General features: G+C 60.5%; 5 protein-coding genes across 5 annotated transcripts; 3 read left to right on the forward strand and 2 right to left on the reverse strand.

The window, feature by feature from the left end:
- Positions 1-1,147: 1,147 nt before the first annotated feature.
- SPRG_09911 (hypothetical protein) lies at positions 1,148-2,312 on the reverse strand (the record flags this gene model as incomplete). The annotated part of the gene is made up of 2 exons (XM_012349655.1): positions 1,234-2,312; positions 1,148-1,208 (listed from the first exon to the last, which is right to left on the reverse strand). The coding sequence occupies exons 1-2, from the start codon at positions 2,295-2,297 to the stop codon at positions 1,148-1,150; spliced, it is 1,125 nt and encodes a 374-aa protein (XP_012205045.1). The 5' UTR covers positions 2,298-2,312.
- A 489-nt stretch (positions 2,313-2,801) lies between these two features.
- On the forward strand, positions 2,802-3,641 carry SPRG_09912 (hypothetical protein; the record flags this gene model as incomplete). Its single annotated transcript, XM_012349656.1, has 3 exons — positions 2,802-3,253; positions 3,323-3,419; positions 3,479-3,641. The coding sequence occupies 3 exons, from the start codon at positions 2,802-2,804 to the stop codon at positions 3,599-3,601; spliced, it is 672 nt and encodes a 223-aa protein (XP_012205046.1). The 3' UTR covers positions 3,602-3,641.
- A 275-nt stretch (positions 3,642-3,916) lies between these two features.
- On the forward strand, positions 3,917-4,725 carry SPRG_09913 (hypothetical protein). The gene is made up of 2 exons (XM_012349657.1): positions 3,917-4,197; positions 4,245-4,725. Exons 1-2 carry the CDS (start codon positions 3,987-3,989, stop codon positions 4,643-4,645), a joined length of 612 nt encoding a protein of 203 aa, XP_012205047.1. The 5' UTR covers positions 3,917-3,986; the 3' UTR covers positions 4,646-4,725.
- A 791-nt stretch (positions 4,726-5,516) lies between these two features.
- Positions 5,517-6,534, forward strand: SPRG_09914 (hypothetical protein). The gene has a single exon (XM_012349658.1). The coding sequence runs from the start codon at positions 5,558-5,560 to the stop codon at positions 6,488-6,490; it is 933 nt and encodes a 310-aa protein (XP_012205048.1). The 5' UTR covers positions 5,517-5,557; the 3' UTR covers positions 6,491-6,534.
- A 5-nt stretch (positions 6,535-6,539) lies between these two features.
- SPRG_09915 (hypothetical protein) lies at positions 6,540-12,992 on the reverse strand. Its single transcript, XM_012349659.1, has 14 exons — positions 12,795-12,992; positions 12,541-12,740; positions 12,368-12,496; positions 12,132-12,321; positions 11,988-12,083; positions 11,909-11,937; positions 11,554-11,863; positions 10,357-11,497; positions 10,169-10,306; positions 9,900-10,117; positions 7,258-9,852; positions 7,055-7,210; positions 6,980-7,006; positions 6,540-6,925 (listed from the first exon to the last, which is right to left on the reverse strand). Exons 1-14 carry the CDS (start codon positions 12,945-12,947, stop codon positions 6,581-6,583), a joined length of 5,727 nt encoding a protein of 1,908 aa, XP_012205049.1. The 5' UTR covers positions 12,948-12,992; the 3' UTR covers positions 6,540-6,580.
- Positions 12,993-13,075: the final 83 nt, after the last annotated feature.

Below are 13,075 nucleotides of genomic sequence, written 5' to 3' on the forward strand. Positions count from 1 at the left end.
GCCTCGTCATGTTTCATGCGCCGTGGTGCGGCCACTGCAACAAGCTGCTCCCGACCTTTGGCAAGGTCGCGACGGCGCTCAAGGCCAAGAACATGCTGGCGGGCTCGATCGATGGCACCAATGTCGCCAACCGTCCGCTCATGCAAGCCTTTCGCATCGCGTCGTACCCGACCATCCTGATGCTCCACGACACCTCGTACACGCTCTTTGAAGGCGACCGAAGTGTGGACGCGCTTGTGGCGTTTGCCGATGGCGGCTACAAGACGACGACATCGACCAAGAAGGACATGCCGGTGATTCCCAAGGCCGAGGCCATCCAGCCACAGCAAGCCAAGAAAGAAGACGCGCCGACCGAGATGGCCAAGAACGTCCATGTGGCCGAGTGGACGACCACGATCTTTGACACGGTGCTGCAAGGACCGGTCAACGGCAGCGTCTCGTCGTCCGAGCTCTTCCTCGTCGAGTTTTACGCGCAGTGGTGTGGCCCGTGCCGCGCGTTTGCAGCCGCGTACGAGGCCATCGCCGAGGAGCTCAAGAGCGACATGGTCGTCGCGCGCATCGACGGCGCACTCGAGGAGGAGCTGCGCACGCGCCTCAACGTCGAGAGCTACCCGAGCGTGCTTTTGGTCAACAAGACAAAGCGGCTCGTGTACGCCTTCCCGAGCAAGGACGAGCGAACCAAGGACGCGATCCTCGACTTTGTTAAGGGCGGGTACAAGGCGACGACGCCGACCGCGCTGCCGCACCCGCCGTCGGCGCTGCGTATCCTGTTCCAATCGTTTTCACTCGCCGTCTCGGAGCTGCTGGCGCTCCGCCTCGAGACGATGGCAGCCGTCTTGGCGCTCGGTGGCGGCCTCGGCTACACCTTTGCCGTCATGCGGTCACCCAAGAAGCTCCCGAAAGGCCTCAAGTCACGCCAGGCCAAGAAGAACGAGTAGAAAGATTCCACACAGATGACTGCATACGCTCGCACACTGCTGCATTGCATCAATATAAGCATCATATTTCGAGTCTACAGTATACTCTTGTTGCACAGGTTGTCTACTACTCGGGCAATACGGTTGCCATGACGCTCGACCGACGGGCGCCAACAGCGAGAGCAAGGCGTAGGAAGGCCACGGCCGTGGTAGCAATGACTCCAAGGTTGTTACAACGCCTGGAGCTGCGCCATGAGGTCTTGGACCGACGTCTCGGACGACACACGGACGCTTGGGGATGGTCCTCGCCTCGTACGCAAAGCAAAGCCCGGGTGGTGCGGATGTCGATTCTCCGATCGTGCAGTCGACGCTGGCATCGCACACTTGGATGCCCCAGTCGTTGGTGTCGTGTACCACAGCATCGACATCGAAGTTGGCCGGGGTTGGCGGTGACCACGGGCCATGCGTGGCTTGCTGGCGGCGGCAGTCGGCGCTGGCACACTCGGGGTTGGGCCTCAGCACGTCCACGGGAAAAAAGTCCCGCAGCGCACTGTACCCCAGGTAGTACGAGACGCTGCCAAAGCGCAGGAGATGTTTGAGCGCGTTCTGAACTAGAAGCGACGCGACGAGCCCCATGGTGGTGGGGAGCGACGCGGCGCAGACGCCGTCGCGCTTGAGCGTCGACTCGGGCACACCCGACGCGAGAATGAGCGGTGGTAGACACTCAAAGCACGCCGTGCGTCCGGGCAGCAGCGTCTGGATGTGGCCCGAGACGGCGTCTTCCGAGACACCGCTCTCCATCCACGTCATGTTGAGCTCGTTGCAGGCTTGGTTGATGGACATGCGCGCTGCGTAGTTGTCGACGCAGCTCAAGACGAGGTCGACGCGCCCGCCATCGAGGCCACCGTGTGCGATGCGGTCGAGGAGCTGCTCAAAGTTGGCGGTTGTCGTAATGTCCATCGTGTGCTCTTCAAAGGCCACGTCCGGGTTGATCGCCGCCAGCGTCTGCACGGACGCCGCCGTCTTGGTCATGCCCGCTTGTTGCGGCCGGAAGAAGAGGCGGTTCATGTTGGCGAGCTCGACTCGGTCGTAGTCGTAGAGCAAGAGCTTCCCGATTCCGCAGCGCGTCAGCATCTCGGCGGCGACAGACCCGACGCCGCCAAGGCCCACGATCAGCACCGAGAGCGACCGGATCGACTCGTAGTCGGCGACGACGCCCATGCGCTGGAGCGCCATGAGCCGGCTGTAGGGATTCGAGTCGATAACCTCGCTGCTCATGTGCTCCACTTTACGGCGACCGCCATGCTTCTCGGCCTCGAGCTCGCGAATATGGGCTTCGAGGGCCGCAATGCGGGCCTGCAGCGCGTCGACGTCGGCCATCTGGCTTTCGGATCGCAATGCCTAATTAGGGATTTGACCTTTGTTTTCGGCACCGCCCATCTTGGTGCCGTTATCCGGATCGAAATTCACCAGCGGGCTTTTGTAGCATAAAGAGAGGTGGGCGATTGCATGCAAGGAGTTTTCGGTCCATGTGATAGATAAGAACTGCTGGACGCCCAGCGCTTGCACCAAGAACGATCGAGACGATGCTTTACAGAGCCAACACAGCGGCTACAGCAATAGCGAGAGGTCATACCGGAACCACTTTGCCCGATTCCGAGAGACAGCTGCGCGCATAGCAGTCTTGTCTGTCGTGGCGATTCGGCGCGAAATGCATCACATTGGAGAGTCCACTAAGGACGGCCTACGATCGCAGTCAAGGAGTTGCCCATCAAGCTGTCGCCGCCACGCAGCTTGGAATTTGTATGCCATCGGTATCCGGCACCGCCTGTCTTGCGAAACCAGCTATCTTTTTTCCCAGTCATTTCCCAACCCTCACGAATAATGTCGACCGAAGCGAGTAGTCCCCCGCCAGCCTTGACCATCGCGACGCCCGCGCCGGCGCCGATGGCCGTGGCGGTGGCCGTGCCTCCGTCGCCAGCGTCGTCGTCGACGGCGTCGTCGCCCGTGGCTGGCGAAGGCGCGGCGCTGCTGCCGGGCAAGAAGGTCAAGATTTCGGCGAAAGAAAAGTTCAAGCGCCTCGAGATCCGCCGCGTGAACGGCTACCTCCGCATCGTCAACATCGTGCTCGGGTCGCTCATGCTCTGGTACAGTGGCAACCTCCTGTACACGACCACGACGTACAAGGGCGTGCTTGACTCGCTCTTCCTCATCGCGCAGGCCGCGCTCCTCGTGCTCTTTGAGCTCCGCGACAACTTTCCCAACGTCGCCCAGGGCATGCATGACTTCCTCGGCTTTATGTTTACGGCCTATGGGCGTGCAACGCTCTTCCTCGTGTACGATGGCCTCGAAGACGATGCTGATGTCAATGCTGGTCATGGACGCTGACGGCGCGACGGTGATAGGATGGGCACGTGGGCGCCAACGCAGGGCTCGACGGGCTTGGTCTTGGGCATTGCGTTCTGCCTCCTCGGCCTCGTCAACTTCACATTCATCCTCGCGGTACGTTTACAATCTCATGGTGATGCGGATCGCTCACACCTATTATGTTCTTCGAGTAGCACCCGAGCTACAAGCAAGCGATGGCCGATGCCTCGGGCTCGCAAGTCACCGCCGTTGTCGTCATCGCCGAAGCGCCCAAGCCCGCGTACGGTGCCACGGACGCCCCCGAGAAGGCCGTCTAAGCGGCGCCATCATCTTTATAAGGTTGTCCTAATGCACGCGTCGTGTCGCTTTGCAGTGGCGAGCCTTGGTGCGGCATGTCGCCTTCGTGAGGCGCCGCGAGCGACTAGCAATGCGCAGCGTCCTTGCCATGAGAGCCTCCTTGGGCGGTGGGCGGCGACCAAGCCATGTGAGACTCGTCCTCGCTTTGTCCACGCCATCCTTCCAGCAACGGCCACTTCGAAAAGAACAAGTGGCGTGTTTTTAGCGCATCTATTTTATTCCGTCGATTTAAAGTCAACTCGTGAAATGTATACAATATGCAGAAATAGATTGTCTGTCTTTTCTGTCGCTGGCACGCTGGATCTCAATTCGAGATTTGAGCTGCCAGCCGCAGATCGCTGTGCCATGAGCTTCCGCGCCATCGTCGCCGTCTTGAGCCTCCTCGTGGCCTTGGCCCATGCGTCGTCCCATGTGGTCGACCTCACGAGCGACTCGTTCGAGCACCTCACGCAGGCGGCCACCGGCGCCACGACGGGCGACTGGCTCGTCGAGTTTTACGCACCGTGGTGCGGCCACTGCAAGCACTTGGCACCCGTTTACGAAGACGTGGCCAATGGTACCCCTATCTTTCACAGCTTCGCAATAAACTCATGGCATCTGTAGAGCTCCACGGAAGCGTCAACGTGGCCAAGGTGGATGTGACGGCGAACGCGGCCTTGGGCCAGCGCTTTGACATCAAGGGGTTTCCGACGATCCTTTTCTTCCACAAGGGCTCCATGTACGAGTACGGCTCGAACGAACGCACGAAGGACGCACTGGTCGCATATGCCTCGGGCGGCTTTGCATCGGGCGTGAAGAAGCCCGTGCCCACCGTGCCGACGCTCATGGACGAGGCGACCAAGCATGCGCACATCATTGTCCATGATCTCAAGACACTGCTGGGCACGAAGAAGAACGCGATCATTGCGATCTTTGCCTTTGGCCTTTCGATCGGCCTCGCGCTCGGCTGCTTCTGCAATTGCTTCTCGAGCAGCCGCGAGTCGCCCAAGCAGAAGCGCGCGTAATGCAATCGCCGCTTTAAGTTAGCCTAGTGATTTTTCTTGAGCATACTACATAAGGTCCTATCATGTCATTTTCATCGTCCCTCGCCATCCTGGAGGTCGAGGGCGTCGATGGACCTCGCGTGGCCACGCCTTGTCATCCGGAAGATCGTGTTGGATGCCGGTCTTTTCCGGAGCCTTTTGTGTTTTATACGTGTATTGTTTAAAACAGCAGTTGGGGATTAGTTGACAACCGGTTGGAAATGGAGCGGCCACGGTTCAGCAGCCCATCGCCGTACGGTTCGTAGCGTCGTTAACCGCAACGAATGCGCATGCGAGTCGCCACGTCACGGCATGGCTTGCTCCGGACGCGTCGCTCGCTGGGCCCATCGATCTGAGAAACACTGTCCCGTGACTGCGTCAGGGCGGTACCATGGAGGCTCTTTTGCAACCAAGAACTACTAAGAACTACGAGGCCGAGCGTTGTCGGTATACTAAATCGAATCCATGTTGTTTCGCTCTACGCTGTGTTCTCAGCGCGTGCATGCAAGCCAAGAGCGACACTCTCTTGCCGCCGCGACGTGACCTCGTCGCACGTTCGTCGCTGCGGTTGCATCGCGCACACCCGTACGCCTTAATAAACCCGAACGACCAAGAAAGAATGTGTCTATTGTTCTTGCAGCGGTCGCTTGTCGCCTTACTAGTTGTGGTGTAGAGCCGTATTGGATCGGTCGCGCCCTTACGCCAATGATACATGACGTGGCGCCTGCTGGTACGTGAAGGTGTTTTAAACACGCCTTGTACCTGGGTGGCACCGTTATCCGGAAGGAACGGTAAACTCGATCGTGGGCGATCTTGCGTGGCTTTCCACTTGAGACTGATTGCTTATTTGCGGATTTCCCTCCCGTCCCTCAAGCAAGAAGCACGCCACCGACCATGTCGACGACTGCCAACTACCACGACGTCCAGCTTCTTGATGGCGGCACCGGCGAAGAGCTCTTCCAGCTCGGCCTCCCGGACGACCGGAAGACGTGGTCGGCGTATGCGCTGGTTCACGCCGAGTACAATGCACTCGTGCGCCAGGTGCACGAGAGCTTCTTCCGCGCCGGCTCCAAGTACGTCACGTGCAACAACTACACGGTCACCGCGTGCTCGGGCTTTTCGCTGCCGGAGATTGCGCAGTACACGTCGCTCGCCGGGGCTCTCGCGGTCGAGGCGCGCACGGCCGCGGCGACGCCGACGGCCAAGATTGTCGGGTCGCTCCCGCCGCTCACCGAGAGCTACCGCCCGGACCTCGTCCTTCCCGCTGCCGACGCCGTGCCCGTCTATAAGGTCATTGGCGATGCGCTCGCACCGTATGTCGACCTCTTCACGGCCGAGACCATGTCGTGCATCCGCGAGGCCATCATGGCCATCGACGGCGTCGCGCACTTGAAGAAGCCGATCTTTATCTCGTTTACGCTTGGCAAGGACGGTGCGCTGCGCAGCGGCGAGGCCGTGGACGCTGCGATCCGTGCGGTCGTCGCCCACTCGCCGCTTGTCCAAGCCATTCTCTTCAACTGCTGCGAACCCGAAGTCATCACGACGGCGTTCCAGAGCTTTAGCGCCGAGCTCCAGGCCGAATTGCGCTTTATGGGCATTCGCTGGGGTGCATACGCCAACGCGCTCACGCCCGTGCCGGAAGGCTGGACGCTCTCGGGCGCCGAGGCCGCGCAGCCGCTCCGCCAAGACATGTCGCCGACCACGTACCTCACGTTTGTCGACGCATGGATCCAACACGGCGCGACGCTTATTGGCGGCTGCTGCGCGATCGGACCCCAGCACATTAGCGCGATCCGCGACTTCCTCGCTGCCAAGACCGCTGCGTAGCATCACCACATCATAATGTTAGTACATGTCATAGACGCCACCGGGAACTGCTTTCAACACTTTGGAGCGCCATGGGTCCATTTGGAAGACTTAGGAGGCGACGTACTCGTGGAGCAGCCACATGCAAGCGGCTTCCACGTCCTCGGTCCAGACGTCGATGTCGTCGACGGCTTTGCGACTCAAGGCCGCGACAAGCGATTCAAAATTTGCCTGCGTCTTGAGCGCTGCGTCCACGTGCGTAAGGGCGCGGAGGGCATCGGCGGCGGCCAGGACGCCGACGTCGTCGTACGCGGTGCTGAGCGACTCGACATAGTCGTCAAACGGCAAGTTGCGCCCGAGCACTTCATATGGATCGACGCGCAAGCGTGGCACCGCGGCCGCGAGCGTCTTGTCGTACGCCGTGCGCAGGAGCGACGGCAATTGCGCCAAGAGCACCTACGTCATTAGATGTCATATATTGCTCTGACGTAGCCAGTCTATCATGTACACCTTTGGGGGCGCCAAGGTCAAGTCCTCCTATAAGAACGTATTTCTACGCATGTCCAGCCTGCAGACATGGTGTACCTCGAGCATATCCGACACGAATGACGCCTGGCTCGACGAATAGGGCACCTCGGAAGACGCGAAAGAGGCGGGGATGCTGGACGACGACGATATGTGCTTCTGGGACGCCAACGACTCGGCGCTGGGGTGGTTGGACCTTGACTTGGACATGGGAATCTACATCAACCTCGCGTCGTGTTGGTTCATGCAACGAGGCGCCGTACGTCAGATGTGAACGAGCTTTGGCTGTACTGCAGCGAGAGATGCGACGACGCGGTGTCCGACCCGACGACGTCATCTCGGCGCTCGTGAGAAATTGCAACGTCCGGTTCCCTGCTTAATGGGTTGTTTGTCGTCGTCGATTTGTGTGGCACAACAGCGTCGTCGTCGTCGCTGCCCGGTGGCTCGTCCCGAGGCGTAAACTCGACATCAAATAGATCCGGTGGCATCGTTTCGCCGACATGTGATGGTGCGGAGCTCGGCTCGTCGGATGCGATCGTTGGCACTGCACTGGGCAAACGCGCTTCCGTCTCTTCCTGTGGTGTCCGCATTATGGCCTCGCTCACGGGCGTCTTGAGCGGTGGAGCATCGTTCGCGTGAACGTCGTTTTCGCGACGCGGGGCGTTGAGCGACGCACCACTTGTTTGCTTCAGAATCGACGACGTGTGCGAGGCCGCTCGACGTCGGACGTACTCTCGGTACGCGGTCTGCAGCACAGAGGCTGCGATGTGGTGCACACTATTGTCGGCGGACGAGGCGACGAGCGCTAGCGCTTCAATGGCGGCGACCTCGCGCGCGATGTGCCGCGTTACAAAGCCTTTGACACTGAGTTGCTGATGCAGCCGACGACGACGCACCGCGCAGCCCCGAACCACGGCTTGAATGGATGTGGCAGCAATCGAACGCACCGAATATGCTGCTGCGTGGGTGCTGAGAGCTGTCTCGATCGACGCGCGCACGGCAGTCTCAGCGGCGCAGCACAAGACGACCGCGCTATCTTGCGAGGCATGTCGCTGTACTGCGTTGACCGCTGCCGCGGCGAGCAACTGGATCACCGCCTCGGCCCCATCTCGGCCATGGCTCTCAAAGAACGTGGCCAATTGGACTTGCAGCGCAGCATGTAAGCCAAGTCCAGCCGTCGAGGCCAACCACGCAGCCTGGGCGTCAGCAACACATTGGTCGACGACGTTTGCGTTGGTAGTGGATAGGCACTCCAGAGCGACTTGGAGATGTTCGTCCTTGGAAGCGTCGTGGAGGCGAGAAAGCGCTGTGCCGATTCCTCGAGCAGCCGCGGCGAGCACCATGCTGTGTTGAGGCAGAAGATTGTGCGTCGCTATTCGTGCATCCAACGTCGCAACCGTTGTGATTGGTGCAGCAAACGTGCCTTCTCTCTCGTCTTCATCATCTTGCGATACGGAACCAGTGGCCGAAATCGCGTCGACGTTTGTCGCTGCTTCACCAGATACACTGTTTGGCGCAGTGCCGGCCACCATGACGTTTGGGCCTGCAGGAAGGTCACCGCACGACGCGGCGACAGTGGTATTTATTGGCGCGACTTGGTTTGCTTCAGCCGTCATCACTGCTTGTGGGCAGTCGTTGATGCAGGCGACTGTCGAGCGGCTGATCGATGTCGGCAGAAACTTTCGCACCAAGTACCCTCGTCCAAGCGCTTGGATCACCGACGCTGCCAGTTGGTGTACCGCCGCGTCCACGTGGCGCAGTGTTTCGGCCATCGCATGGCGAGCGTTTACGAGCCGCTGCTTTCGCACAGCGACGCCGCGACTGAGCGCTTGGATAGTTGTCGCCGCACGGTCGGTCACCACAGCTTGCACAAGGACGTTGACGTCGTCTTCGCGTAGCTTGGGAAGCACAATCTGCTGGCGAACCAGGCAGCCGCGCACACGAGCTTGAATAGACGTCGCGGCGATTTCTTGTATCGCAGCGTTGGCCGTGTCCCGGGCCTGCGTGATCCGGTCCATGAGGCAGGTAACGCTGGCGGTGGCGAGGCGAGATGCCATGTCTGCTTCGTCCGCCAGCAGCGCAGTACGCGACGTCATGACGTGCGCGTACAGGTGGTCGAGGCAGGCGTCCGTGAGTCGCTCCGACATGCACGCCGTCGTGTGCCACTCGCCATATACACGGGCATGCGTCTTTTCGAGAAACGCATGGGCAAGGCGGCTCGCCATGTCTTCCTCCAGCAGTGTCGAGCGTTCAGCGTCGTCGAGTCGCCGCCGGTGCAGCCAGTCGACGACCCCACTGGATAGATCCCCCGCCATTGACATTTCGACTCTCAGCACAGTCTCCGTTTGCGCTCGCACGGTCGCACCAAGGGCAACGGTTGTTGCCTCGGCGAGGCGCGCTGCCATGTCGACTGCATCAGCAGCTACCAACGAGAGCTGCTGCTTGTAGGATTGCGAGAGCGCGTCAGAGACGGCCTGGGCCAATCGCGATGCCATGTTTCGCTCCCCGCCTTCGATGCGTCGCGACATTGCATCCATCGCCTCGATCTTGGCCAGATAGCGTCGCCACGCTTGCTGCACGACGTGCGCTGCCATGGTGTGAATGTAGCGCGTGCCAGAGTGCTGGCGGCGCGACTGGTGGCGGCGAAAGAGTCGCTGGATCTTGCGACTCGCTCCGTCGTAGCCAGCACGCAGCGCAGTACAGAGAAGACGACACTGCCGGCCACGCACGATGGCTTGAATACGTGCCGCGGCGCACGACCACATGTAGCGCGAGGTTGCAATGTGGCGGCGACACCAGAAGCCTCGAAGGACGCGCTGCAGCGTTGTGGCTGCGCACGCGTAGTCCTCCAACTGCATCTACAACGCAGTCAGCACGCCAGTATGGATCGACACGTGGAGAGTACCGCCGACGTCAGCTCGCGTTGCGTGTGGCAGCGCGAAATGACGAGAGTGCTGAGGTGTCGGGCGTACGCGTGCAGCGCGCGTTGGCGCACGGCCATGCCTTTGCAAAGTGCTGTAAGCACACTGGCGGCCACGTGCTGAGCTTCGCGCTGCTGGGCCGCGAGCTGCTTGGCCCGCGGCAATACTCGTTTGCGACGCACGGATCGTCCTTTCACGACTCCTACGAATCGCATCGTCGGATCGACAGATCATTGGTCAAACGTGTCTGTACCTTGAATGACGCTGGCGGCCAAGTGCTTGGCTTCGCGTTGCTGGGCTGCCAAGAGATCATCTCGGGAGATGTGGACCTCGAGCTGCTGTGCAAACTCAAGCGCGTGCTCTCTTCGAGCGGACGCGACTTTGGCAACACCTACCATTGCATATATCGATGAGTCGCAGCATGCACCGCTCGCAACGTACTTGGCTCTCGCGGCAGTTCAGAGCTATCCACCGATGCGGCTGGTAGTGGCAACGCAGGCATCTCGGGTGTGTCGACAGCAGCAGCAGCGCTGGCTTTTTCGGCGTCAATCCAGCGCTGTGTTTCGGCATATTGTGCTTCCCAAGCGACCCGCGCCGCGGTGGCGCTGGCCTGCGCCGCGTCCGCCTTGGCCATCTCCTCCTCTGCAATGAGCGCCTTGGCCTTGGCTTCACGCTGTGCCAAGAGTGCTTTCACCTTCTCCGCTTCCTGAAGCGCCCGTAGCGCTCGTGCCTTCTCCACATCGTTGAGTGCAAGGAGCTGCTTTGTTTGCGCTTCCATCTGGGCCAGTCGCTGCTTGAAGGCCGCGGCTTCGGCTTGGGCCGCAGCTTGCTTGGCCTCGGCATCGCGCAACGCCGCTTCCGCTTTGGCCCGCGCGGCTTCTTGATGGGCAAGCAGATCGCGTGTTTCGGCTTCGCGCGCCGCGAGTTCCCGCTTGGCTTCGTCAAGTAATCGGCGTTCTTGGGCACGAATGGCAAGTTCGCGTCGCGTCGCCTCCAGCTGCTGCGCCTCGCGCATCTGCGCCTCGCGCATCTGGCGGCGGTAGGCGACAAACCACCGCCGCACAAGATGCATGCGCACGATGGATTGGATCACGAGGACGCAGTGTAGCCGGTAGCGTTCGACCCGCGACGGCGACGGTGCACCCCAGGCAGCCCAAGCCCGCGGCAGGCGCCGGCGAACGCGGTACCCGCGGTAGTGCGCTTGTAGCTTGCGCGCAGCTGAGTCGTGTATTCGGTGCATTTCGAGCTGCAGGCGGTGTTGCTTGGCGATCTCGTGGGGCCGAGCGTCGACGTTATTGGCAGTGCCCGTCTCGACCGACTGCCGGAGGCGCTTGAGGTATTCAATGTGCGACACTCGCTCTGGAAGGCCCGTGGTGTTGGAAAGCTCGGTTTGGTGTGCGAGCGTGGCCCGCGCTTGTGGTCGCCGGACATCGACGCGCTCCATGCGCACGGCCGGCGACGATGCTTCAAAGACTTCGACAATTTCTTCGTCCGAGTCCGAGTCGAAGAGATTCGTAGTGATCGTCGTTTGCTGGGCTGGGACGCGGAGGGCTGAAGTTGGGCATGGGGCGAAGGCCCCTTGCTGCGTAGTAACGAAGGCATGGAAACAGCAGGTATCGACTGCTGTGGTGGCGAAACAATGTGGGCACTCGTGGGTCGTCGGCTGTAGGGGGGTGGCGGGGATTGACGGTCGGGCGGCGCGACTTTGAAGGCCGCTTCTGCTGTCGGTCCCTTTGCTTTTAGAAAAGCAGCAAACGTCGGTTGCTTGGGCGGTGACGGCGCGCGGTCGTGCCAGCGTCGACCTGCCGTATCGGGCGGCGGCCGCTTCCTCGACGCCGTTGTCGGTCGCGTCGCTTTGGAGGGCTGCGTCGGCTTGTACGAATGCGTTGCGTCTGCGGCCGGTGCGACGTGGCGGCGATGAGACCGCGGCGGGGCCTGCTTGGCATTCCTACGCTTTCGTTAGCATGAGGAGCACAGGCAACGATGGTCGTACTCGACGGGCAACGTCGCGGTAGCGTGTTTCTACGCGTATGTATCCGAGATATATCGACCGCAGGTAAAGGCGTGTGTACCTTCTTGGCTGCATCGAACGAGGCTTTAAACGTTTTCCATAGATTCCCGTTGGTGTCCTTGTACTTGAAGACCATTTGTAGCGCCTTCTTATACCACTACATACCAAGAACGATATACCCCGTGGAAACGCCGTGGCTCTCTACCTGGAGACTCGCGTCACCCCGTGCATTGAACTCCAATTCGACCGCCAAGTTGTGATATGCGATGGCCAACGCGACAATCTTCTCTTCCCGCGACTGGGCGTCGAGGACGTCGCTGCCCGCATCGCTTGTGACGAGCTCCTCTTGCGCGTGGAAGATCGCCGACTGCGCATGCTCGAGCGCCACGTCATGGCTACCATCGATTCAAGTTGACGAAAATGATGTATAGATAAGCGTACCGGCCAAGCTGGGACTGGATCGCACACAAATTCAAGTGCGTCACCGAGAGGTTGCGGACGCTGGGCGTCGTCGCGCCAAGAGACGCAGCTTCGGAGAGGAACTTGAGGGCTGTCTTGAGCTTGTGGAGGCTACACGATGGCTCATGAGCGTCGGACGAGGCTTGCGGGCGTACCGCCGGTAGTAGCAGCCAAAGTTGTTGTACGTCAAGATGCGTAGCGACTCGGGCGAGGCAAACTTGCCGGGCTTGGTGAGCGCGTCGGCCTTGCGTAGGAGTTCGAGGCATAGCTCGTGGGCGCCGGCGCCGAGCTGCTCCATCGCGTGCTTGTTGTACAGGAGCACGACGTCTTGGAACATCTTGCACACATCGTCATGCTACATGCAGAACAAGCTCATGCTCATCATCATGACGATGTAAAGAATGTCTACCTCGGCGCCGAGCATGCGTCGCTTGAGGAAGAGCCCTTGCTCCAAGCACCCGAGCGCTTCAAGGTCGAGCTGCTTGCTCTGGAGCGTCGCTACCATGCTGTCCATCATGTCGAGCAGGGTAGTCGTCGGCGTCGCTTCCATCGTCGTCGCCATGGCGCATGGGCGGGGCGGTCGGCGCGGGCTTGCTGCGGGGATCGTTACTTGCCGTTTCCGCGGAAACCGAATAATCCCGTGCAAAGCATATATATGCATTTATAGAGGTTATCAACGACCAGATTATG

This window comes from Saprolegnia parasitica (assembly GCF_000151545.1).
Source record: "Saprolegnia parasitica CBS 223.65 unplaced genomic scaffold supercont2.56, whole genome shotgun sequence".
Taxonomy (NCBI): Eukaryota; Oomycota; class Saprolegniomycetes; order Saprolegniales; family Saprolegniaceae; genus Saprolegnia; species Saprolegnia parasitica.

What these genes read in the sequence shown, in the direction of transcription:
- SPRG_09913 (XM_012349657.1), top strand. Translation starts at nt 3,987, where the DNA reads ATGAGCTTCCGCGCCATCGTCGCCGTCTTGAGCCTCCTCGTGGCCTTG. An exon ending in TTACGAAGACGTGGCCAATG is followed by an intron (nt 4,198 to 4,244) that starts GTACCCCTATCT and finishes TGGCATCTGTAG; the next exon opens with AGCTCCACGGAAGCGTCAAC.
- SPRG_09914 (XM_012349658.1), top strand. Translation starts at nt 5,558, where the DNA reads ATGTCGACGACTGCCAACTACCACGACGTCCAGCTTCTTGATGGCGGC.
- SPRG_09915 (XM_012349659.1), bottom strand. Translation starts at nt 12,947, where the DNA reads ATGGCGACGACGATGGAAGCGACGCCGACGACTACCCTGCTCGACATG. An exon ending in ATCCAGTCCCAGCTTGGCCG is followed by an intron (nt 12,322 to 12,367) that starts GTACGCTTATCT and finishes AATCGATGGTAG; the next exon opens with CCATGACGTGGCGCTCGAGC. An exon ending in GACCCACGAGTGCCCACATT is followed by an intron (nt 11,498 to 11,553) that starts GTTTCGCCACCA and finishes GTTACTACGCAG; the next exon opens with CAAGGGGCCTTCGCCCCATG.